At 39.9% G+C, this 25101-nt stretch overlaps 2 protein-coding genes and 1 long non-coding RNA gene across 4 annotated transcripts; 1 reads left to right on the forward strand and 2 right to left on the reverse strand.

The window, feature by feature from the left end:
* Positions 1-7058: 7058 nt before the first annotated feature.
* On the reverse strand, positions 7059-21035 carry LOC144311170 (caspase-1). 2 transcript variants are annotated; one of them, XM_077893281.1, is made up of 8 exons: positions 20974-21035; positions 15439-15554; positions 14425-14598; positions 13065-13299; positions 12122-12265; positions 10814-10923; positions 8862-8989; positions 7059-7166 (listed from the first exon to the last, which is right to left on the reverse strand). In XM_077893281.1, exons 2-7 carry the CDS (start codon positions 15538-15540, stop codon positions 8891-8893), a joined length of 864 nt encoding a protein of 287 aa, XP_077749407.1. In that variant the 5' UTR covers positions 15541-15554; positions 20974-21035; the 3' UTR covers positions 7059-7166; positions 8862-8890. The 2 variants fall into 2 exon arrangements, with proteins under 2 accessions (XP_077749407.1, XP_077749408.1); XM_077893282.1 differs by lacking the exon at positions 20974-21035 and adding an exon at positions 19050-19184.
* Positions 10822-12802, forward strand: LOC144311171 (uncharacterized). Its single transcript, XR_013376755.1, has 3 exons — positions 10822-10941; positions 11659-11711; positions 12063-12802. It is a non-coding gene; the product is annotated as an uncharacterized LOC144311171 (long non-coding RNA).
* Positions 18997-23748, reverse strand: CARD16 (caspase recruitment domain family member 16). The gene is made up of 4 exons (XM_077883125.1): positions 23566-23748; positions 22710-22976; positions 20974-21036; positions 18997-19304 (listed from the first exon to the last, which is right to left on the reverse strand). The coding sequence occupies exons 1-4, from the start codon at positions 23570-23572 to the stop codon at positions 18997-18999; spliced, it is 645 nt and encodes a 214-aa protein (XP_077739251.1). The 5' UTR covers positions 23573-23748.
* Between the last annotated feature and the right edge of the window lie 1353 nt (positions 23749-25101).

Raw genomic sequence — 25101 nt, forward strand, 5'->3', positions numbered from 1 at the left:
TTAATGTTAATGGATTGGAAGAACAAACATTGTTAAACTTTCTATACCATCCAAAGCAATTGACACATTTAATGCAATCCCTATCATAAATGTTGCTCAGTACTTAATTCTCCCTATGTAATTCTCTGTATAGAAGTTGATAATAGTCATGCCTGTACAATTTCCTCCATCCACAATTAAACTATTATTTTAATGTTTATTTTTATTTTTTAAATATTTTATTTATTTGAGAGAGAGAAAGTGAGCAAGAGAGAGGGAGAAGCAGACTCTCCACTGACCAGCCCCCCCCCCCCCCCCACACACACACACACAACCTGGGGCTTGATCCCAGGATTCCAGGATCATGACCTGAGTTGAAGGCAGATGCTTAGTCACTGAGCAACTCAGGTGCCCCTAAACTATTATTTTTAACCTGTATTTTTATTTTCATTGTGTAAATATCCAAAGATTTTCATTGACTTCTGCATCCATAACCAAATGTTCCATGCTTTGTTAATACAATAACTGTAAATGTTAAAAAACAATGAAAATCATTCATACTGGCTATAAATATACTGGCTATGTTTATACTCTCTGGCCAAGTGCTGTGTTGGAACTACATTTCCTTCTCTTTGGAGCTGATGCCTCCTGTAATTGTACATTCAAAGAATATTTCCAGCCTCAAGATCTATCACTTTATTACCTGGTTGTACATGCTAAGAGATGCCTTAGACTTGTCTCTTGCTCAAGTCTAAGGCATGCCTTCCCACTTGACTCCTTCACTCTCACCTTTTGAGGACAGTGTTTGATAATAGTCCCATTGCTCTCCTGTATCATTTTCCCACTGAATGATATCATTGCTATAACCATAAAACACATTATAATGAACCTATTAAACACACACACATAGACCTCTCTCTTCCCCACAACTCCTCAAAAGCTCTCCAAGCTCCTTTTATTCTCTCAAACCAGTTCCAATCACTCTTTTGTCTGTATCCTTGTATCAAAACAATTCTTATTAATGTAATTAGTGTCATTCACATTGACAAATTAAATTATTAATCCTCAATCACTGTTTTGACCAGTTAGAAGCATTTCATAGTGATATTTGCACCTCTTCTGGAAACACTTCATTCATCTGCCTTCCAAATCACAACCTTGTCTTATGTCTCCTGTTACTTCACTGGCTGCTTCTCTTGGTGAGCTTTGCTGGTTAATTCATATCACAAGGCCACTGTTCCATGTGTCCTCACTTAGTTGGCAGTGTGATCCAGTCAGTATCTTGGTTTCAAAAACTGTTGATATATAGGAAGGCAGCACAAAATTTTATCCTCCAGCCTATGCCTGTCCCCTGAATGTCACACTCATATAGCCCGTATCAAATGGACATCTATTTGAATGCCTGGTAGACATTTCAGTCCCCCCAAATCTACCACGTGTTAGGGTGTTTTCCATGTTATTCTCTGGTTTTTCGGAGTAGAACACTTAATTATTATGTCCTTTATATAATTTTCTCCACTTCTGTTGGCTTTACCCTCCAAACGTGAAGATTGGTCCCTGTCTTTACATATTTCATACAGATCCAGACTACCATCAACTCTGAATTTCTGCGGTAGTCTTCTGAACCCTCTTTCTGGGTCTTCTTTGGCCCCATCCTTCTCATTGTCATCTCCACCCAGTAGCTAGAGTGATCTTGATAAAATGTAATTCGGGTAACTCAATTCATTTATCTGCTCCAAATTCTCTAATAGTTTACTATCTCACAGTAAACTATAAGGTCTTTTATAGCCATGACACCTATACTATCTGGACCTTGGGCAATTCCATGATCTCATGTCCTAGTCTCTTTGTCTGTGGATTCCAGCCACACAAACCTCCTTGCTCCTCCTCAAACACACCAACTACATTCCTGTCTCGGGCCATTTCTCTTTGCATTTCCCTCTGTCTGGAATCCTCTTCCTTCTTTCTCACATCTGGCTTCCTCTCTTTTATCAGGTCTTATTCTGCTGATAAATTATGTATTTATTTAGCTTCTATTTCTCTCTTTTCCTCACTAAATTGCAAGATCTGGGCATCCCGGGTGGCTCAGAGGTTTAGCGCTGCCTTCAGCCTGGGGTGTGATCCTGGAGACCCAGGATTGAGTCCTGCGTCTGGCTCCCTGCATGGATCCTGCTTCTACCTCTGCCTCTCTCTCTCTCTCTCCACTCTGTGTATTCTCATGAAGAAATAAATAAAATATTAAAAAAAATAAATTGCAAGATCCATGAGGATTTTCTATTTAATGCCTAATGCTTGACATAGTCATGATTCATTATTTGTAGGTTTACTGAGTGAATGGATATTTTATGGATTTTGTGCATTTTAAAAAGTATTTCTCATGGTTTCTACACCTTTTTATCATCTGTAATTCACTTTTATTTTCATTTTTCAGCTCTGTTGAAATATAATTTATATACAAAACATTGCATTTGTTTAATGTAGACATTTTGATGAGTTTGGACACACATATCCACCAGGATACCACCACTACAATGAAGGTGTAGCATTGTATATAGTGTTCTTAAATTTTATTGTATTAATTTATTACTCTTTTCCTTTATGTGACATACTTTCTGAATCTTGGAAATTTCCTAATATTTAAATTTCATGAAGATATTATCCTCTATTTTTCTCCTCTTAATAACTTAAAAGTTTTGGTTTTCATATTGAGATCTTTACTTCCTGAGGTATGTACTCTTTTGTGTAGGCTTGAGGTAGAATAATTATGTATGTGAGATTATGTACTTTTCTGCAAACTGATTTCTTGTCTTATTTTTATTTTACCTCTGCAGCATGACATAGCCTATATTGCTCATTTTTATCCTTTATATTCTCTTCTATGTCTCTGTGTTGTTACATATGCCAACTGATAGAGCTTTTTCCCCTAATTTTTATTAAATTCTACTTAGTTAACATATGGTGTAATATTGCTTTCGGGAGTAGAATTTAGCGATTTATCACTTACAAATAACACCCAGTGTTCATCATAACAAGTACCCTTCTTAATATGCATCACACAATTAGCTCATCCCCATCCACCTCCCTTCATCAACTCTCAGATTGTTCTCCATAGTTAAGAGTCTCTTGTGGTTTGCCTCTCTTTTTCCCCCCTTTTTTGTATGTTAGTCTGTTTTTGTCCTTAAATTCCACATATGAGTAAAATCATATGGTATATCTTTCTCTGACTGACTTATTTCACTTGGCAAAATACACTTTAGCTCCCTCCACATCAATGCAAATGGCAAGATTTCATTCTTTTTTATGGCTGAATGATGTTCCATTGTCACATCTTCTTTATCCATTCATCAGTCCATGGACATTTGTGCTCTTTCCATAATTTAGCTATTGTTGATAATGCTGCTATAAACATTGGGGTTCATATGCCCCTTCAAATAAGTGTTTTTGTATCTTTTAGGTAAATACCTCATAGTGTAAATGCTGAACCATAGGATAAGTCTATTTCAATTTTTTGAGGAACCTCCATACTGTTTTCCAGAATGGCAGTGTCAGCTTGCATTCCCACCTACAGTGTAAGAGAGCTCCCTCTCTTCTCTGCTTCTTTGCCAACATCTGTTGTTTACTGACTTGTTAATTGTAGCCATTCTGACAGGTGTGAGGTGCTATCTCATTGTGTTTTTTTAAATTTATTTATTCATGAGAGACACAGAGAGATAGAGAGACAGAGACATAGGCAGAGGGAGAAGAAGGCTCCATGCAGGGAGCCCGATGTGGGACTCAACCCTGGGACCCCAGGATCACTCCCTGAGCAGAAGGCAGACTCTCAAATGCTGAGCCACCCAGGCATCTCTCATTGTGGTTTTGATTTGTATTTTCCTGATAATAAGTGATAGCATATTTTTATGCATCTGTTGGCCATCTGTATGTCTTCTTTGGAAAAGTATCTATTCATGTCTTCTGCCCATTTCTTAACTAGATTATTTGTTTTTTTGGTGTTGAGTTTGAAAAGTTCTTTATAGATTTTGGATACTAACCCTTTATCAAATATGTCATTTGAAAATATCTTCTCCCATTCCATAGGCTGTTTTCTTAGCTATTCTTACTACTTTTCCTTCTAAACAAAGTGTATAAACAAACTATTAAGTTCAAGAAAATACCATGTTAGGTTTTCTTTGTTATTCTGTTAGGTATATATTAATTTGGGTGGGAAACTGAAACATTTACATTTGACTTTTGGTCAATGATGGTGATATCCCTCACAGTAGTTAAATCTTTCCTTTATGTTACTCAATGATTTTTTAAAAAATATTTTTCCATATATAACTTGCAAAATTGGTTTGCAATTACCTTCAAATATCTTATGATGTTCCTTGCTATTGCAAGAAGAGGCTTTAAAAAGCAAACACTTCCTATCATCTTTTAAATATAAGAATGCTGTTAAATTTTGTATATTGATCTGAATTCTTGCAAATCCAGGAAACTTATTAATTTGAAGAGATTTTTAGTGAGTAAAATCCCATTTTTCAAGAACAGTGATGATTTTATTTCTTGTGTTCCATACTTTTTACTTTTGGCTTTATTGGAAATCCATTGCAAAATTAAATAGAAATATTTTTACTTATATATTATTTAAAGGCAATATGCAAATATTTCTGCATAAGAAGGCTATAGATTTTCTCATGTTAAGTGTTTCCCCGCTATTTCTATTTTGTTGATATGCTCTTTATTAAATACATGCATTAGGGATGCCTGGGTGGTGCAGCGGTTTAGCGCCTCCCTTTGGCCCAGGGTGTGATCCTGGAGACCCAGGATCGAGTCCCACGTCGGGCTCCCGGTGCATGGAGCCTGCTTCTCCCTCTGCCTATGTCTCTGCCTCTCTCTCTGTGTGTGACTATCATAAATAAATAAAAAAAAATTTAAATACATGCATTAGATTAAGGAATTGCTTTTCACCTTGATTTTCTAGGGTTTTAATTATTTTTAACTGTAAATGAACCCTCAATACTATTGAATGCCTTTATAAACCTCTTAAATTTTTACATCTACTTTTTAATCTTTTCTGTTTAAAGATTTTATTTATTTATTTGAGAAAGAGGGAGACAGAGATAGTGACAGTGAGCATCAGCTAGGAGGAGTAGGAGAGGCACACTTCCCTTGAGCAGGGAGCTGGATATGGGACTCCATCCCACTACCCTGGCATCATGAACTGAGCCCAAAGCAGATGCTTAACAGACTGATAAACTTTAGATTGTGTTCAATGCACTCCTATTGAATTGTGTTCAGGCACTCCTACTTTTTAATCTTTTATTTTGAAGAAAGCTGTCATAAACATGTCAGTTAATCAACCGTAATCACATTTTTATACACTAGTATCTTTACATACTAATTAATAAATGTATTATTTCAGATATGGCTAGATTTGCTTTGCTAACATGTTTTTTAGAATCTTTACATGAGTGTTTGTGAGAAATCAGCCAGTATTTTTCTAACTCTTCCTCTTCTCTAATTTTGTTTCAGTTTTGTATAAGCCCTGTTAAAGAATTTAAAAAGCCTGCTTCTCTTTTTTATGGGGAAGTGTTTATTGAAAGTAGAGCTCATCAGTTTCTTAGAAGTTTTGAAATACATGCCTTTCCAACCATTTGGGTCTACGAATTTTTTTGCAGATAAATATGAAAAGAAAAATTAATTTGTTTAATGTCTATGGATCCATTCAGCTTTTTATTTTATCATGTTTAAATTTTATTAATTTGCCTTTTCTAGAAAATTTTCTGTATATTTCCTCTGTATTATGTATGATATTCTCTAACTTTTCTCCCCTGTATTTATTCTTAACTATATTCACTGTACCTTTTAATCTCAGATATTGTTTTTGTGCTAATTCTGTTTTCTCACATTCTGTCTTGCTGAATGCCTGCGATTTCATTAGTTCTTTTAAAGGGCCAGCATTTGCTTCAGTAACCTGCTCAGTCCTTTGTTTCATTACCATTTCATTCATGCATTCTTATTCATTTGTATTATCTACTTACTTCTCTTTATGTATTGGTTTAGTATATTTCTGACTCCTTAAGTTGAATGCTTAGTTCATTTGTTTTTTTCTTTCTTGTTTTTGTATGTGTGTATATGTACATTTAGTTCTGTGCATGTGTATATAGAATATGTATGTGCTTGTGTGTATGTGTGTATCTCCATTTTGTAAAAAATATTTTATTTATTTATGAAAGAGAAAGAGAGAGAGAGGGAGAGAGAGAGAGAGAGGCAGAGACACAGGCAGAGGGAGAAGCAGTCTCCATTCAGGGAGCCCGATGTGGGATTCGATGCCGGCTCTCCAGGATCCTGCCCTAGACTGAAGGCAGTGCCAAACCGCCGAGCCACCCAGGCTGCCCCTGTATCCCCATTTTGAACTACATGCAGTTGCAAGGTAGTCTTTCTGTTATTGGCTTTCTAATATTACCACTCAGTAGTCAGAGAATAAGGCATCTGTGCTATGTATTTTTGGATCTTTGTGATGTGACTTATATGTCTACATGGGAAGGCAAAGTCCAGAAATAAAACTGTCATGAATCTTTGTAGTGTGAGTTAACCCTAGCAGTTAAAAATTCTGTTAATTCCTACAATTCAGAATCCCTACAATTTTAGTCCTTTCTTGCTTTGAAGAGGTAACACAGCACAGTGGTTAATAGCTCATAATCCAGAGCAAGTCCAGAGCAATCACCTGCTAACTGTGTTTGGACAGGTATATTAATTTGCTGAAATCATAGTTTACTGAAGGAAAAAAATGAGGTCAACCTATAATGTTGGTTAAATAATCAATTAGAAGACTTCTCTAGATCATCCTATAGGTCCAGGGTTTGATAAGTATATAAATGAGGATCTAACCAGTTTACAGTTCTTGTCTCCAGATAGGGACATTCTCCTGTCACCCTTTGCTGAGGGCAAGTCATGGCCTGTTATGTTCAGCCAGAAGTGCTGACGCTGTATGAGTCACAAAGCTGGAAAGTCCGGCTAGCTTCTTCCATGCCATTTCCATTCTGTCACATTTTAGCTGAAATAATATTCTCTGTTAAAGGACATAAAGGACACAGTTCATTTGCTTTTGTTTTTATTGAAATACGAAAGGTTACATGAGTGTGCTATGGTAGCAAAGGTATTTTTTGAAGTTGGTCAAGAAGAGCTGGACTGCCCATGATTGCCTGAAGGAGAGAAAGAGAGCAGAATGTCAAGATAGTAATCCCTGGAAGCCTTCAGTCCATCCCTTGTCATGATTCCTTTGCCATCCTTCTCCAGGTGCATTTTGCCATTTCCTTTGGTTTATATTTGTGACCTTTATAGTCTGTTTGCCGAAAAATACTCCAGGGGATCTTTGCAAAACTTCAGTTACTAGATTATATCATTTCTCTGTGCAAAAGCACTTAAAAGATTCTGTCTCACTGGGGATAAAAAATTTAAAGTCTCTACCATGTGACCACTAAGGTCCATGCGATCAGGTTTCCTACCACTTTTCTGATTTTGTCTGCCATTTTTCCCAATTTCATTCTCCTCCAGGCTACACCCTTTTTGCACTTCTGTAAGCACATGAGACATGTCTCTGCCTCAGGGTGATTGTATTTACTATTCCCTGAGCTGGGACACCTTTCCCCTCACAGGTACCACAAGATTCACTCCCGCCCCCCGCCAGTATGTCCACTCTTTGTTCTGACTTCACCATTTTATCACTTGGAGGAAATTTTGCCTGAATAATCTATCTGTGGCACAACAATATCCACTTTGTGTGTCTCTTTAGCCTCTTATTTTTTATTCTTTTTCTCCTTTATTTTTTGCAGCTCTTGTCCCTTTCTGACCCAGGATAGATTTCCTTGTGTGGTTAGGGTCTGTCTCCCCTCACTCGTGTGTGGGCTTTCTCAGAGCAAGGACTCCACTTATTTTGTTCCCTGGTACCAGTACCTAGAAAAGAACCTAGAACATAGTATGTGCTTGATGTGCTTGTCCCATAAGTGATTCAATCCCCAAGTGTTGTTCTATTGGACTAATTTGGCCTTAAAAGCTGTTATACTGAAATATCTGAGCAATTATGCAATCTATGTGTTAGAAACCCAGGGTAGGAGATGGCATGGGCACATATTTAAAATACTGAGATAAACCTCACTATTAAATAGAATTTAAATTATGTTTCTAAGAGGGAGACTCATAATTGCTTATGAGTGATTTAGAATGATATAAAGCTGCTCTGAGTGAGTAAAATAGTTGTGGGATCTAACCTTGATATACTCATTCTAAAATATTTTGACCAAAAATAATAATAACAATAATAAGTGTTAAGATGGATACTAAAGGAGTTTCTGAGCAGTATGTGCAAATGTGAACACATACTCTGAGTGTTCTGAGATCCACACTGTGAGAACAGTACAGAACCAGAGTCTGCCCCTGTACAAGGTAGGTTTTATGCTGTCTGGCGATGGTAGCTCACAGACATGATGTAGTGCATGTACTTAGAGGACCAAAGTCCTTCTTTCTCCATGATCAACCCTTCTGTTTTCTGTGTTTTGGGGATCGGAGGTAATATGTGGTAACTTGGCATGTGGGAGAGCAGGCCGGGAGAGAATGCGAGAGGTGAATATAAGTAATAATGGAGGGATGAGGACATTTCTGTTTTAATAATTGTTACCCTGTGTCCTTCACACTTTATTACTTCTCTCTTGGTTTCATTTACCTCACTGAAGGGTTGATTGTGGAGGTGAATATAGGATCCGGATGCACATAAGCAGAGTGAAAATAGCAGCTAATTGCTAAACTATATCAACAAGAAACACTAATGTGACCACCTAAGCTGTCAGCTGCCATTTGGTCATTGGGCCTCACCACCAATGTTACTTTCCCGTTTACTTCACCTGCTAACAGCTCTTGATACTTATTCTTTTCAATTGCCAGGGAAGAGATAGAAATATCTTGTCATGGATACTCGTTCAATGGTCGGCATCTGGGCTTTCACATCTGGTTTTTCAAATGATTGTTGTACCTAAAAACAAAAAGATGGGCTAGATGAGACATGCCTCTTATGAATTCTCAGAAAATATTTTCCACTATGAGCCAGAAAATTCTGGGAATGCAGAGTGCTTCTAAGGTTGATGGAGCCAGCCCAATGGACACTCAAACTCTCTGCCACTGCTGTCCTACTTCTTAAAAGTGATGACCCATGGGCAGCCCTGGTGGCTCAGCGGTTTAGTGCTGACTTTGGCCTAGGGTGTAATCCTGGAAATCTGGGATCGAGTCCCACGTTGGGCTCCCTGCATGGAGCCTGCTTCTCTCTCTGCCTGTGTCTCTGCCTCTCTCTCTCTCTCTCTGTGTGTGTCTCTCATGAATAAATAAATAAAAGATCTTAAAAAAAAGTGATGCCCATGTCAGAATATGCTCTTTATCTCAAACCCTTTATGTCTAATCCAAACCCTTTCAAACTCCATTTCCTGTTTTGTTTCTGATCTATAGATTTGATGATCAATTTTCCCTTGAATTCTCAACTTTCTATGTCCACCAGGGCTAAGTCCTCAATTCAAAGAGACTCAAATTCTGGGATTTTGTTCTTAAATACATAACACTGACCAACTTTCACATCCCCACCACCAGCTTACCTAAAGTCTTTTGCCACAGACTGATCAATGAGATCCTACTTAACCTAGATCAATTATTTCTAGCCTTTCCTGGAAATCCTTTCCAAGTGCAATGTCAAAATCCTATTCATTCAACAGGGCTTATCTTCCTGAGTTCCTATTCACAGAGACCCCAACGCATGTCACTCTGCTGTCTTCTCCAATTTACTAGTGGTATAACCTTCTTTTTCCAGAAAAGTGCAACTGTTCTCTGTGTTTTTTTTTTTTTAAGATTTTATTTATTTATTCATGAGAGACACACACACACAGAGGCAGAGACACAGGCAGAGGGAGAAGCAGGCTCCATGCAGGGAGCCCGATGTGGGACTCGATCCTGGGGCTCCAGGATCAGGCCCTGGGCTGAAGGCAGCGCTAAACCGCTGAGCCACCCGGGCTGCCATACTCTCTGTGTTTTTGAATAAAAACACAACCATATTTTTCCACGTTCTTAATACCAATCCCTTGCTCCATGAAAAAGGGGGCATATCTATGTATTTATTCAATGAATAATAATTCCTATGTGCTTGAACGTTGAGATATTTAGCAAATTCCTGCCTTCATAAATTCACATTTGAGTGAGTAAATACAGATGAAAAATGAACATATAAATACATATACTTAGTGCATGGAGGAGAGAGCCGCAGAGGAAAGAAAACTAGGAAGGAGGAAGGACTAAGGAGTGTTCAGAGCTGGACACAGAATGTCTTCTCCTGTCTTCACTTCCACATGTGGTCAGTCTCTTTCTTTACAGACCCTATCATAATCTGTAATCACACATTGTTTGTTGGCCTATTTGTTCAGTGACCATCTATCTCATAAACATGTATGTGCTATGTAGTCTTATGTCACATGTATCTCATAACCCCTTTGTGACCGGGATAGAGCCCACAACTTACCACCTAGTCTATATTTACTTAATAAAGCAAACAACGAAAACTAATGCAAAAACCTCCCACTCTTTGAAATTTAAGAACTTACACCCCATGACACACAGCTTATATTTTATATATTTTTTGATAATATTTTTATCTCCTGCTACAGTGCATTGACATTTTTTTTCTACATCAGGTTTTAAATACCTAGATGACAGAAACCAGGTCCCACTCTACTTGTGTTTGCCTTACACAGTCTGCCATTGTCACCTAGCAAAGCCTTCCTGAACAAACAAATGATTAGAAAAGGAAAGACAAGCTTACCTTCCGGAATACTCCTTCTAGGTGACAGCACCAGGAATATTTTTGGAAGCATGTGATGAGTTGTGCAATGAAAAGAGATCCCTTCGTGATATGTCTCCAGGACACATTATCTGTGAAGACAGGAAGTGGTAAGCTTGGGGCTGTGGCCTTATTTTATTTACATTTTTTTCTAAAGCATAGCTTAGTAATTATCTGAATGTGTTTAGGAAACGCACTTATAACCTTACATTAACTCATTTTCCACAGAGAGGAAACAAAGAAAGTAATAGAGGTCCAAGTAACGGGGGAGCTCATCAAAGCTTCAGAAGATGGCATAGCAATTGCACTGTCTACTTAGCACTGACTGACTTTTTACTCTGTGCCCTATGTTCATCTTCTTGGCTTTCAAAGAGGCTGAGAGATAACTGGAATTATCCCATTTTACAGAGGAAAAACTAGAAGTTCAGAAGGATTCAAGAATGTCCCCATGTTTACACAGGTGGCCATTTACAAATTGTGTGCGGTGCTGTCTTTCATGATATAATAAACAAAATAGATGAACAGGCCCAAAGAAAACTTTTGGGGGAGATGGATATGTTTATGGCATGGATTGTGGTGATAGTTCCACAGATATATACTCATCTCCAAACTCATCAATTCATACACGGTAAATATGCATAGCATTTTGTAAGTCAATCCTAATTGCATAGAGTGGTTTAAAAAGACTAAAGATAAAAATTCGCAAATTATAAATACCCAAATGTAAGACTTCTTCAGATGATTATATGGAAATCAAGAACTAAACACTGCTATACTGTTAGTAGTTTTAATAAGCCCCTTAGGATCCTTTTCTACTTCTGTTAAAGGGGCGTCTACTTCCTGCTGAGGCATCCAATGGCAACACTCCAGACAACATCAGGTGGGTAGTATGGAGCAAAAAGCTTGCACTTGATCATTTGAGAGAGGGCAGCCAGTCCCAGGATCCGTAAGAACTCTTCTCAAAATGTTGAATGATTTAATAGAAAAGAATCAATCACCTGTTTTAAAATGGTATATTGTAAAGGGGGTTCCTTGCATTAGATTGTTTTCATGTTTGGTGTACCTTTTACTGTAAAGCACAACACTTATAATAAAAGCACAGTTTTAGAAATTAAGGGAAAAAAAGAATATTTGTCTCCACAGAACAGACTAGATAAGATTTAAAATAGATTGACAACACTTAAAATTCACTTAGGATCCTGGCTGCACAGAGGCTATCTTGATTTTCTAGAATCATTCAGCGGTGTCCCCAGGCCCACAAATCCCTGTATGCAATGGAGAGACACATACGTGGGGTTGAGGAGCAGAAAGCAATGAAGTCCTTCTCCACGTGGACCTTGTGAATGGCATCGCTCTCGAGCATCAGAGGTTGATGTGTCCAGCTGTCTGTCGAGGCTTTTGGAGAGTCGCTGACCCACAGTTCCCCAGGATTTTCTATGGAGACATCAATTTTCTATACACTGTATCTCTCAGTATGACTAGTAGAATTGCCCCCTTCTTTGTTTTTAAGAATTTATTCTCACCAGTTTCACACACACACACACACACACACACAGCACTCTGCCTTTCTCTGGGGTCCCTACAGCCATGTGTTGATTAACAATGATAACATCATAAAACAAGAAGAAGCCATTTGCTAGGAAGAGCATAGAAGTTAAAGGCTTATTAGCTTCATCTCAGGGAGCACACTTAAATTTTTTAGCTAAATTGTTTTTGTTTCCTTCTCCCCCAAACATTGCTCCAACAAAGCTCAAGGACAATTGAAAGTCAGGATAAAAGAATTGTTTTTGACTGCCATCCCAAGTTCCCTCACTTTCCTACTCATTTCCCATTCAACATGCCTGAGAGAAAAGCATGGTGCTCTTACATAATATGCTCACTTTCAAAGAAAATTATTCTCAAGCCAGAGATTGTCAAAATGACTGTAAAACATGAATAAGGAAAACCATCATTAAAGTCATTTTGCTCTAAGATCTGAATATTTGTGTTTCACTTTGATTTAGGGATTCTGGTAGTCTTCTTCACCACTTACCCTGGATTAAGTTGAACAGAAATGTGTTAGCTGACAGGACAAATGCTTGTGATACCAGCCCGCTAGGCACTAGTGTTTCCTGAATTCAGTCCAGTTTATTTGCACTGAATGGACTCTAAGATCATCTCTAGAAACAAAGCACTCAGCGCAGTTCTCTGCAGACACCTTCATGGCCTTTGGGGTTTCTATCTCAGAACTCACCACCTCTGCAGGCCTGGATGATGATGACCTTCGGTTTGTCCTTGAGGTTGAGGCAGTGACGGTTGTTGAAAATCTGGAAGATGGTGTCATAAGCTAGTACATCTGGATTTTCCACGCTGTGTGCGGTCCCACAGATTCCATTCAGGATGCCGTGAGACATTAACACCAAGAATGTGCTGTCTGAGGACTTATGCTCTGGGCGGGCGGCAAATTCCCGTAGCACTGATTCCATACCCTGCAAAAGACCACCAGGTCTTAGTTTGATATGACAAGCATTTCAGTTGGTCTCACCTCCTGCTTATCACCAGCAGTTTAAGATTGCACTTGCTATGCCTTCATGCAGTGTTTGCTCCCTAATGTCTTTTGATTTTTCTTTCTATAATGGAGCAGTGGGTTGAACTTTCTGCTCTAGGTGACAGTATATAAACTGTCCATTTTTCCTCTTCATTTCTGTCTTTCCTTTCATTACTTGACAAAAGCCTTGGGTCATAAATACTTCCTGCCACTAGCCTTGTAAAATTCTTCCCAGTGTGCTTAGAATAAAGTTAAACTTCTGATGTACGAATATTTCTCTCTCACCCTGTCTCATCCTCCCCTGGGCTCTGGTCACCCTGCTCAGGTTTCCCATTCCATTCAGATTTCCCCCTTCTGGTCCTCCTGCCTGGAATGTAGTTCATCCACAACTTTCCAGAGCTGTCTTGCTCCCTATAGTCATGTGCCTGCTCCTGTGTTAACTCCCAAAACAAGTCTCTTTTGACCATCCCATCTAACGTCATTGCTCCCCACTCACTAGTTCACTCTCATATTTCATTTTTCCTTTCTCTTTTCACTTACTTTAAATGTTCTTTCTACTCTTACAGAGACACACCGAGTCTGTGAAATTTTCTGCTTGGCGTATGGTACAATTATCCTGCACCAAACAAGCCTATGGCACTGCAACTGGGTGCTTCCCATTGTGTGTACAGACCTATGCCCAACACTAGGAAGAGGCCTGGGACAAAGCGGGGACTCAGTCCTTACGTGATGAGTACACTCCTACTAAATAAACATTACTCTAGAGTTTTCTGGAGAATGTTGGGGCTGAGTTCTTATCATCCCACTTTGGAACTAAGGATTATCTAAATACACATGCCAATCACTTTGTCTAGTTATGGAACTGAGGATATTAAGGCTCAAAAGAGACACAGATTTTCCCTGTCTCTTACTTTCATTTCTTAAACACACATACACACACACACACACACACACACACACACACGGCCAAATATCAAAGTATTTGCCTAATATGCTAAAGCTAACATGTTAGTAGTAGGATGCGTGTTGCATATATACATGTTTGGGGCACATGAGGGTCTCCTACCTTAGCAGTGAGTTTCCGTTTCACAACTACACTGTAGCCCAGGCCCTCCAGCAGACTCTCCATTCCTGCAATGTCAAGTTCAGCTCCATCCCTGGTAGAAAGATGATCAAACTCTATATTGCATATGATGAGAGCCAGACGAGTACGATCCTTTCTCTCCTTTATTGGGTAGATCTACAGGAAATGGATATAGACAGTGAGTTGGATTTACCTAAATCTCCTTTTAAACCCTCATCTACCAGTCATTGTTACTGTGCTAAGGACTCGTTTAGCTGCCCTGTCCTGTACCAGAAGACATTGCCCCCCCTAACTCTTGATGATGGATTGAGTTGGCAGTAGCAAGAAGTACAAATTGGAAGTAAGTTATCTCTTAAGAGCCTAGAACAGGACCCAGTATGTCACTGGAATGGTTACTTAAGAATCTTAAGGAGACTAGAATGTTTCCTACTGTCTCCTCCTCTCTCTTCTCTACCTGGTCAAATCTTTCTTAGCATTCAAGATTCAAATCCAATTTCGTAAAAGCCAGAAGACACTTGCCACTGGCTCCAGCCAAAAATAAATACATCAATGATCCTTTTTCTTTGGTGACATTATTATTTTGGCACTTTTTTTTTTTTTTTAAAACATATCAACATACAATGCTATGCAGGCTTTAATTGTATTTTAAAAATACACTTTACATCTAGGCTTTTCAACTAGAATGCAAACAATTATTACTCAGTCATAGTCTCTTATAAATATTTTTCTTCTAGGACTACAACTAAAATTGCCATAAATCACAAATAGATTCAACAACAAATAAATCAAAATGAGAGATCTGTATTTATCATGGGGTTGAAAGAGAATCAAAGTCTGTGTGAGGCCACATGATTTCTTCCTTGCTCAGGGCATCAATGGGTAAGGTTACCACTGTCTTTGCTCCCCAACTCTGCAATTAGTGCTTTAGGAAATCATGTAGATAGTGAAAGCAGTTGTTTCTCTCTTATTCTCAATTTCATGGATGGAGCACAGCACCTCTTCAGCCTTCTCTTTATACATTTTCACAAATGTTTCAGGAGGACAAAGCTTGAGAGTATCTGTAGATTCTTCTGAGTCAGGAATGGTTGGCCCAGGCATGTTTTCCACGAAGGCTGTGGGATATATTGTGGTATAGAAATTAGGATATCTGCCTTTGTGACCCAATTATCTCTTAAGAATATTGACAGAAAAGGGAAGTCATGGGAAGAAGATTTTTCAACATGTAGGGGTTATAATTGTATTTAACCTGTAATGTGAGGAAATGTATTTTGAGTAGGAAAGAAGGGGGAGACCGTTAGTAGACAAAGCAGATATACCCGAAAATGCAAGAGTAGATTTCTGATAATTTTTAGGAAAACACCTTGATGATTTGGGGTCAAATTTAGCTTTTACATTTTCAGCAAAAAGTTAGATTTTTCCAATGGTTTTACTCTTGAGTCCTCACTCATCCATGTGGACTTTCCATTGTCTCTGAGCACGAACATCCTAGGTTAATGTTATTGAATTGCTATCCCTTAGAAATATAATTGATCCACATATGCAATTCAAAATGTCCTTGTTAAAAAACTAAAAGGAAGCAGGTGAAATTAGTTAATATTACTAATATATTTTTGCATGATATATCTGAAATCGCATCCTCTCAACATGTATTCTAATCACAACTCAAGCTCTGAGTAGCCCGGTGTGGCCAACAGCTACCCTGTAGGACATTGTACAATCCTGAGTCCACTCCTATTTCATATAGTGCATATAGACACACACGCACATACCAGACACATCACAGAAATTTGAATTGTGTACCATCCAGGTATTTCTCAGCTGGTACACTTGACCTTTGCAGAGGAGATAGGCCGCAGTGGCTCCTAACAGAGTTGCAACTTAAAGGAGAAATGATATCCTGCGTCCAAGGTCAAAGGGACAGTTGTCTGTCAGGGATTTTCACATGCCCCGGGTCTCCTTTCCCCAAAGTGTGAAACAATTGGTACTAAGTTTTCAACCCACGTTTTCAAATATGAAGAAATACCTCTCCCAACTTGGAGAAGTTTGTCTAACTCACCCTGACCTAATCCCTAGAGAAATGGAGAACTCTCCGACCCTTCATGCTCTCACTTAACTGAGATTGCGTAAGAAGCTTGGAAAGCTCTGAGCCTGCCCTTGGAGAAATGAGGAAGAGGAATTCATAAACAGAATTTAGCAGTTTGCCAAGAGCTAATATAACAAGGATTTTGTTCATGAAAGGAATTAACCTTTGTGTTCAGTGACACAAACCAACCAAGACTGCTCTGGTTTTCTTTTATCTAAGTGAGAAAAGCAATGTTATCCTGTATAAACTTTTCAGTTTTTGTATTTTATATTTTTTCCCTATTTTACTCATTTGTTACCATTCATTTTTAAATAACATTTTTTTAAAATGTCTTTCTAAACTGAATGCTAAAAACCTGACTTCTGGAGATGAAGGAAACCAAGTTTTCCAGACATTTCTTAAAAAGAGACCCATGCTCTTTCTTTTTATTCCAGAACATTTTACCAATGTGAGGACATCCAGGGTCCTGGGCTAGTCTCTGATCAGAAGATATGTTTTCGCTTCAAAAGTCTCTGTTTCCAGGTTGTGTCCAGGTTTGGTGAACCCTCCAACTTAATAAACATCAGCTCCTAATGACCATTTTCTATCTGTGTACAGATACCATGTTTGCAGATAAAATTGGGGGTTAGATAGGATTTCTATCTCACATTTAATAGTAAGCATGAAAATGAATCCTTTCATTACAACATAATAAATATTACAGGGCAGCTTGCTGCCCAAAGAGGGTTCTGTTCATCTGGCAGCACACAGAAATAAATGAGAGAATTAGGAGTTTAGATAGAAATGTTAACGTTTGTCTTATCTGTTACTTAATGAAATACGCAGGAAGCCCCTTAAACTGACACGAAAAGGAAGAGACTTGTACATGGTAAGACCAAGCCGTCTTCCTTGGCAGGTAGGAATCTGAGTAGTTACTCCTCAGACTAAGTGACTGTCACATAGCATGCACATATAGGAGTTTGTTAAATGAAATAAATCAGAATCATATCCGTGTCCAGAAGGCCAGGTCTTTACGTTCACCAGTAGCCCAGCTCACCCAGCTTCCCTGCCTGCGGGTGCCCTGGGATTCCCCCAGAGGTCTTGTGTGCAGAGAGAGCCCAGGGAGCCACTGGACACATGATGAGAGGACCTCCACCTGCCTTCTGACTGCGAGACTCTGTCAATGGCCCACTGTTATCTCAGTTTGATGCTCATCGTGATTCCTGGGGTTGCTGAAATTATTTTGAAGCTCCCATGACTTCAGTTTTGATTCCCATTTGCTGAATTATCTCTGAAAATTTTTTAATCCAAATTGTTTCCATTCTACCTCAGATTTAAGAGAAAGTAATAAAACTGCGTAAGGACAAACTTAAATATTAAGGAGAACACAGCTTAGGCCACGGTACTGAACACCCATCAGATTAGTATGTATGTCCGGCTGGGCAGAGTGTCCCTTCTCCATGCAGAACTTTTTGAAAAAGCATATATGCTATAGTGAGGTCCCTACAGTTGCCTTTTGCTTATTATTGCCATTGTTCTTATTAATAAACCCTGAGATCTCAGGGCTGGGTTTTGAGGTTAACTTCTACGATGAATTAAGTCTGTCACTGATGAACTTGGGCAAGAGTGTATATATTTATGCCTTAGTAATACTTAGAATTTAATCTAGGTCAGAAGTTTTAAAATGTTTCAATAGATTGGACACTTTACAGGTGTGCCCCTGACCATATTTCGTAACTTACAGAAATACATAAGCCCTAGAAAGGTTTATCATAATAATTATGATAACTAATATTTACTGCATGCCTGTCCTTCCACTGTCGTATTTATCCTATATTTATTACATGCCTGTGGTGGCGGGCACTGTGCTGAGAGCTACTATTCACTCATGAAGAGAACACTTGTGCTCTGGATGAAGAAGCTTGGTGGCATGTAGTCCTGCCTAATATGATAGAAAGAGATTAGAAGCGGAACAAATCTGATGGGAGGAATTAAGCGTTTAACTCTGTAGATGTAGTTTTGTGATGTCAGTGGAGTATTGGGGCAAAAATGTTGAATGTGCCTCTGGTGCTAAGTGTATCTGGAGCCCAGAGGAGAATTCTGGGTAAGAGCTCCTACTGTCTTAGAGGTTGTTAGCCTGTGCCTGCCACGATGTACCTACCCTGTGAAGAAGTTACCAAAATTGTGACCATTTCACAGATGCTGAAACTGATGCTCAGGGAGGTTAGGAAGCTAGAATGAAATCATAGAGCATCCACAGTGATAGAACCTGGACTCACATGTGCGTATGCCTTACTGCACAGTTCGCACAGTCAGCTCTTTCTGTGAGCAATCTAAGCACGAGGACTCAGCTTCTTAGCTAATTGGAAATTGGATCTCCTTCTATAAAAGACAAGGTGGACTCTCAAACGATGATGACAGAGTTAGTGAAAATTACACTTTAGTACTGGAAGGATGGTGGGATTATGGAGGATCCTAGAGGGACCTTGGAGTTAAGTAATTTCTGGAAAATTTGAGACACCCATTGTAAGTGCTTTCAGTTTACCTTCTACACTGGTGGAATATTTGTCCGTATTAATGAAAGTATGGACAAGGGCTTGACCTGCCTCCTGGCGTTTCTGTCGCACAGAGTTCAGAATGACCCAGGGCTTGTCTTCAGGTTTGGCATCATAAAATGTTTTCTTTTCTGCATCCTCCAATTTCAGGATATCTTTTTCCAACAAGCCATGCAAAACACCAGTAATGAGTTCTTTGCCCACAGTTTCCAAAATCTTAAATGGATTTTTGTCGTGTTTGTCTTCTGTCAGAAATACAAAGACTCCTTCAACTATGGGTACTACGTAAGTTTTGCCGTCTCTAGCAATTTCCCCATTATGGGAAATACCCCTAAAAACACCTTCTCTTTCATCATCTGCCCTGTAAAATATGTCCTCTCTCGTACTCATGGAGTTCTCTTGGCCCATCCTGTTCATACTGGGCTGTGGTTTTTTTTTTTTTTTTTTTTTTTTTTGGCTGTGTTTAATGATTCATCCCCACTTACAATTTTTGGGAGGAGCTTCTCATCTTTCTTTCTGTGACACTAGGCCTAATGCTAACTTCCTGGCCACCTACTGCTTCCCTATTTCTCTTTCTCATAGTGATGATGATGGTCCTATTTTTAATATTTGTTCCAAAGAAAGTCCATGCTGTTGCCTAGAACTGTACATTTTTCCCACTAGACTGTAGGATATTTTCTTTTGCCTGTATTTAATTTTCTTGGTAAAAGCATGATGTCTTTGAATTCATATCTTTGTACCCACATCTCATTCCTATATCTTTGTGCTTAAAATACTTACAAACACTTACATATTTGTTGAATGCATAAACTAATGAATACATGAATTAGTACATCTAGAGTTCTTTCAGTAAGGTAGATTAACTTGACACTTGGTTAATTTACTACTATCTGGGATAGCATTCCATATCATCTTAGCAGATATGGTTATATAAGTGTCATTTCTACCTCCAAATTTTTGGCTAGCTTTAATTTGATGGTGGAAATTCTTAAATACATAATCTTTCATATTTGTGTATCTTTATAAGATGAATAAAGGCAGGAACCTTGTTTGTCCATTAATCTCTGAACAGTCCATAGAGCAAGATCTATAACATAGTTGGTATGTGTCAAATATTTTTCACATGGCCTAGATATTAGCAATTTTGATGAAATTATTCAGTTAAATAGTATTTTAACAAGCATTTATTGCATGCATACTGAGTCAACAACCACTGTGATGGGAACTTACCTATGAATAATTCAGACATGTCTCATTTCCCCATAAAGATTAAAGTCCAGTGGGGGAAAAGGATAGATTTATTTATTTTTTTAATGACAAGAAAAGTATAGTAAGAGTTATGGCTGGAAGAATCATAGGCCACTGTAAGAGTAGGGATTCTGAAATATAGTATCAAAAAATAGAAGTGGAAAGAAGGATCTGGATCTGAAAGAGGAATCAATCAGTAAACTTGGCCACTGCTTGAATGTTGGAAGTAAGGAAAAGAAACCCCAAGATAATCCAGATTTCTGGTTTGAATAACTGGGTAATAGTGGTACCATTAACGAGGACAGGGGAAAAATGGAGAAGAAGCAAGGTAGGGGAAGGATGACAAGCTCAGCTCTCTGGTACATAGAGATAAAACTCTCTAAAGGAGACATGAGTGCATATGTTTAGAAGGCACTAGAATAGTGAAGTGTGGTGTTAAAGTGGGTAGTCAGGTTTGGGGCACATTTAGATTTGTGAGTATGAACTTGGTAGTAAAACTGCAGGGATGGCCTCTGCTATAACACATAGATTAACAGAAAAAGACATAGGATCAATCCATGAGAATAACCCATTGCCCTCTCACCCTGGGGTAATCCCGTGAACCTAGAATTAATGTCAAAAAAGATGAAGTTCAAAAAAATGTTCTTATTTGGAAGATACCATTACCTGGTAAGGAAGGAACTTCTACTTGAGAGTCTAGTTTGGTATGATCATTTCCAGATGGTGAACCTGATGGTGAAGATTCAGGACATTAAAATAGTCACTTATCATCTCTGAAGACTCTCACCTGCTGTATTGGACAACCCTCCTGAACACACCTGCAGGCCTGTTCAAGGCTTAGCATTACAGCCATCACAGGGAAGCCAAAGTGACTATGCCTGAGTAATTGAACTTTCACACTGGAGGCAAAGCAAAGGAGTATCTGGAAGTCTCCTTATTTCTGCTTTCTATGATGAAGGGGAATTGAGACAGCATCAGACATGGAACCAAAAAGCCTCTTAATTCTCATGTTTCAAGGTGGCTCCTGGGATGAACACTACTGCCTAACAGGTGTGTGCCACATGTGCACTTAAGCTCTGCTAAGACTTATGACAGCAGAGAATGAGGGTGAGGTGGCCCACCTGGTCCACCCTCAGCAGTGATAAGTCAGTTTCCCAAGTGTCATGGGACAGGAAGGTGGTCAAGCCAAGGTACAAATGCAAACTGTCCCCACAATCATCCATGGGCTCCTAATCAGTATGTTACGCCTCCATCCTACAAACGGCCTGGTCTCATTACACATGTGCCAAGACCCCTGACCATCACTCTTGCCCTACTAGGTGGAAGAAGACTCACACAGAAGAGAAAAACAATGGGAAGCCACAGTTACAGTGTTTAGTTGCATAGAGTTACTCAAACCTTTTAATAGATCCTCCTGGTTCACTTTTATGATTGTCAGTTTTAAGGACAAAAATGGAATCAATTTGTTTCTTGTTTTATGAGGATCTCAGTATGACAAAACCCAAGAAGCTTATTCTGGAAGCCTCTGGAATTGGCATAAGCTAACAAATGAGAAATACTCCCGAATCTTCATTTCACAGTACTTATTGAAGACAGGATATCCATAGACAAAATATGGTCCATTTCCCTTTTCTACATGGAGGGGAGTCAAAGCTTCAAGCCAAAGGCAGCATACCACTGTTTGGCCCATCATTTCCATCAAGACTGCTGCAATAAATTAACCAGCAGTGAATTCAAGAACATTTTCTGGAGGAGACCTATCTATGGCATCTGCAATAGGTCTTCTTATGACCAAGAACTTTCTTTTAGGAAGGTGTCTCCCCTTCAAGTGCATCCAGATACTACATCTCATTGTCATAATCTATGGACATATAAAAATTGGCAGATGGAAGAGGGAGAGACAAAGCCATGACAGCCCTGACAAAGAGCATCATGTGACAGCTTTAGGGTTTCTCAGTGGGTTGTACAAGTGCCTCCAGAGCTCCAGGATTGTGCTTGGAGAGGAATGGGGCAAAGATGTGGTCTTTGGCTATTGATTGTCTTTAATTTGGGGGGGGGATATGATAAATGATAAAAGAGAGACACTGAGTGAGGGCTTTGCTAGGATGAGTGGAGAGCATAGTATGAAGATTTTCAGACTGTCCTCATGAACTTCTACAAAGGAGCCACCACATATTCAGGATGGAGAATGAACTTTAATCAAAGGAGGCTCCTGAGGCCAAAGGACCAGAAAGTAGAAGAAAGAAACAGGAACCATTCAGTAGAGCTGGGGTACAGAAATGGGGCCCTGGAGCCAGGAACAAGGTAGGTGTCTGCAAACTAAACCAACCAAGGAGGAAATCCAGCATTGGGCACAAGGACATGGTTCTCCCTGGACTGCAGTTAGACCCCCTGATCCTTACCTGAGGAGAGCCCCAGCGTCTGTGCCAGGTGAATGTCCTCATTGCAAATATTAGAAATAAAAATCTGGCATGCATTTGGCCCTTTCCGAAGGACGGAGTCAATCAGAACTCGGGCCTGATCCATAACTGTAGAGTGTGCACACCGCACTCGCTCCATCTCCTCGTGGTTCAGCACTCTTTTCTCAAAGAGTTCATCCAGCAAACCATTGATGGTCCCCATGTCTACTGACCGGACAAACAGCCTTCTCTTGTCCTTCAGGACCTTGTCTGGTGAAGATAAGGATTCCTCAAGTCATGAAAACAGCCTCTTTCCCTCTCAGGTCAGCAACAAGGAGTCACCTGCTCTACATGCAGTCAGGAGGCCAACCCTCTGCAGGTGGCACAGGAGTCCTGAGACCCTACTGTCACTCTGTTCCTGCAGCTCTGGCCCCGCAGCCTGAGGACCATGTGCACTCCTGCCATGTGCATGTGGAAACCAGGGGTCACGCCGACCAGCCCTACAGCCCCACGGGTGTTCAATTCTGCATCAGAGAGTTGTGCAGTTATGTCCAATTTCCTTTGGGGACATGAACTGTTGGTACCTGTCCTGTGCCAGTTAGGCATCCCCTGTCAGACCAGGGCCTTTCAAATTGAATTAGGATTGCAAAACATTGACAAGCAAAGCCCATTCCCTCCTGGTCCAGCCTCATCTTTCTGCAGGCTGTGGAAATCTCCCAAGCCCTCTCCTTTCCCCTGCCCCCCTGCCTGTTCCTCAGCCCTAGCCCTCATGTCTGCTCCCCTGAACAGTCACATAACTCAAGGCCAACCAGAACCAGCTTTTCCCCAAGACATTCCCTTATAGTCAGCAAGAACTCACCGGCCATGATTTGTCTCTGTCAGCCTTGATGTGTGCTATGAAACCGAAAGCATATTCCACCTTCCTTTTCAGCAGGGCGTGTACACTGATTGAGAAATACCCGCAGTTGGTGCCTACACATCCTGTTCCCCAACACCAACCAAGAAATACTCAGTTCTCTGAAGCCTAGTCTGCGCTGGGAATGTATTTTCCAAAGTTGCCTTTATTGGCACTTGAGTGACATCAGAGTAGGAAGTGAGGAAGGATTGGAGAATATGTGAGAAGTGGGAATGTCCACATAGGGTCCAACTTACACCATGTTGACTCTCCCGTTCATGAGCAATTAGGAAGTGTCATCTGGAAAAGTCACTCCTGCTTTGGCATCTTTGTTCTGGCCATTAAAACAAAATACCCCAGACCGATGCTTGTGAAGGAGAGGGGCCTACTCATCACAGCTCTGGTGGGGCTGTGGTGTGGGCCCCTCCCTGGATTGCAGGCTGCGGACAGATCATTGTGTCCATTGTGTCCTCACATCGTGGAGAAGGCAAAGAGTCTGCCTGGAGCCTCTTTTCTAAGGGTGAGACTCTCATTCGGTTCTGCCCTTGGATCTAATCAGCTTCCAAAGACCTCACCCCCTACTGCTTTCCCCTTGGGCAACAGGTTTCTGGCACCCAGATTCTGGGGGGAAACAGATGTAGGTCTACAGCATTTCAGAAGCTGAAGGCCTGCGTCCTGTATCCCATGCCACAGCTCTGAGCTCTTGTGAAGCTGTGTTGCTTTTAGGAATGGGAACATTTTGCACCTGCATCAAAAGTTTTCTTTTCTATTGCTCTCCCATGTCAGGTGGCTCTGTTTTTAGGGACCCCATAAAGACTAAAAGGCAGGCTCAGATTCAGAATATCTGATATGGCATTTTAACCATTGATTCTCAGGCAAGACATTGAACTTTCTCAAGCTTTGGTCCTTCTACCTGTAAAATAATTCCATAAGAGTTCTGAGCATTAAGTGAGTGAAAATGTAGACACTGTGGAGAACACTGCCTGGCATGTTGTAAGCATACAATAAGCAGTATTATTGTTTTAAATAGAGATATTTGACATTAGAAAAATAGAGAAGGTTAATTATTGTCAGCTTAGCCAGTTGAGCTTATCTTTTTAGCTTTTTTTATCTGCATATAGATGACACCATTGTTAGTTTCAGGTGCACAATACAGTGACTCCATGTCTCTACACATCACGCTGTGCTGTCGACAAGTGTCCTGCTGTCTATCCCCACACAGCGCTACCTCAGCACCACTGACCATATTCCCCATGCAGTGCCTATTCCTCCTGTTGAGTTACATGTACTTTTGGTGGGACTCCTCTTGCATCTCCTCCACTCATTTACAAAATATACATGGATGACCTACTCCATCTGACACTGTTTCTAGATGCCAGGGCTTCAGGTGAACCAGAGGATGGTCCCTCGCTCCCATGGTCTCAGATCCTAGAGAAGGAAACAAATGTGAAAAACAACCTGTAACCAGGATATTCAGAATGTCAGAGTGTGGGGAGTGCC

Source organism: Canis aureus, chromosome 3, assembly GCF_053574225.1.
Source record: "Canis aureus isolate CA01 chromosome 3, VMU_Caureus_v.1.0, whole genome shotgun sequence".
NCBI classification, from domain to species: domain Eukaryota; kingdom Metazoa; phylum Chordata; class Mammalia; order Carnivora; family Canidae; genus Canis; species Canis aureus.

Excerpts from the sequence above, each read along its gene's own strand:
- LOC144311170 (XM_077893281.1), bottom strand. The coding sequence starts at position 15,540 with ATGCCTGGGCCAACCATTCCTGACTCAGAAGAATCTACAGATACTCTC. Across the intron at positions 14,599-15,438 it reads ATAAAGAGAAGGCTGAAGAG|ATCTACCCAATAAAGGAGAG; the intron begins GTGCTGTGCTCC and ends CATTTCCTGTAG. Across the intron at positions 12,266-13,064 it reads CATCCAGGCCTGCAGAGGTG|AAAATCCTGGGGAACTGTGG; the intron begins GTGAGTTCTGAG and ends ATGTCTCCATAG.
- CARD16 (XM_077883125.1), bottom strand. Across the intron at positions 21,037-22,709 it reads GACGCTGGGGCTCTCCTCAG|GTTCACCATCTGGAAATGAT; the intron begins GTAAGGATCAGG and ends CTTCACCATCAG. Across the intron at positions 19,305-20,973 it reads AGAAGTTCCTTCCTTACCAG|AAGACAAACACGACAAAAAT; the intron begins GTAATGGTATCT and ends TATTTCTGACAG.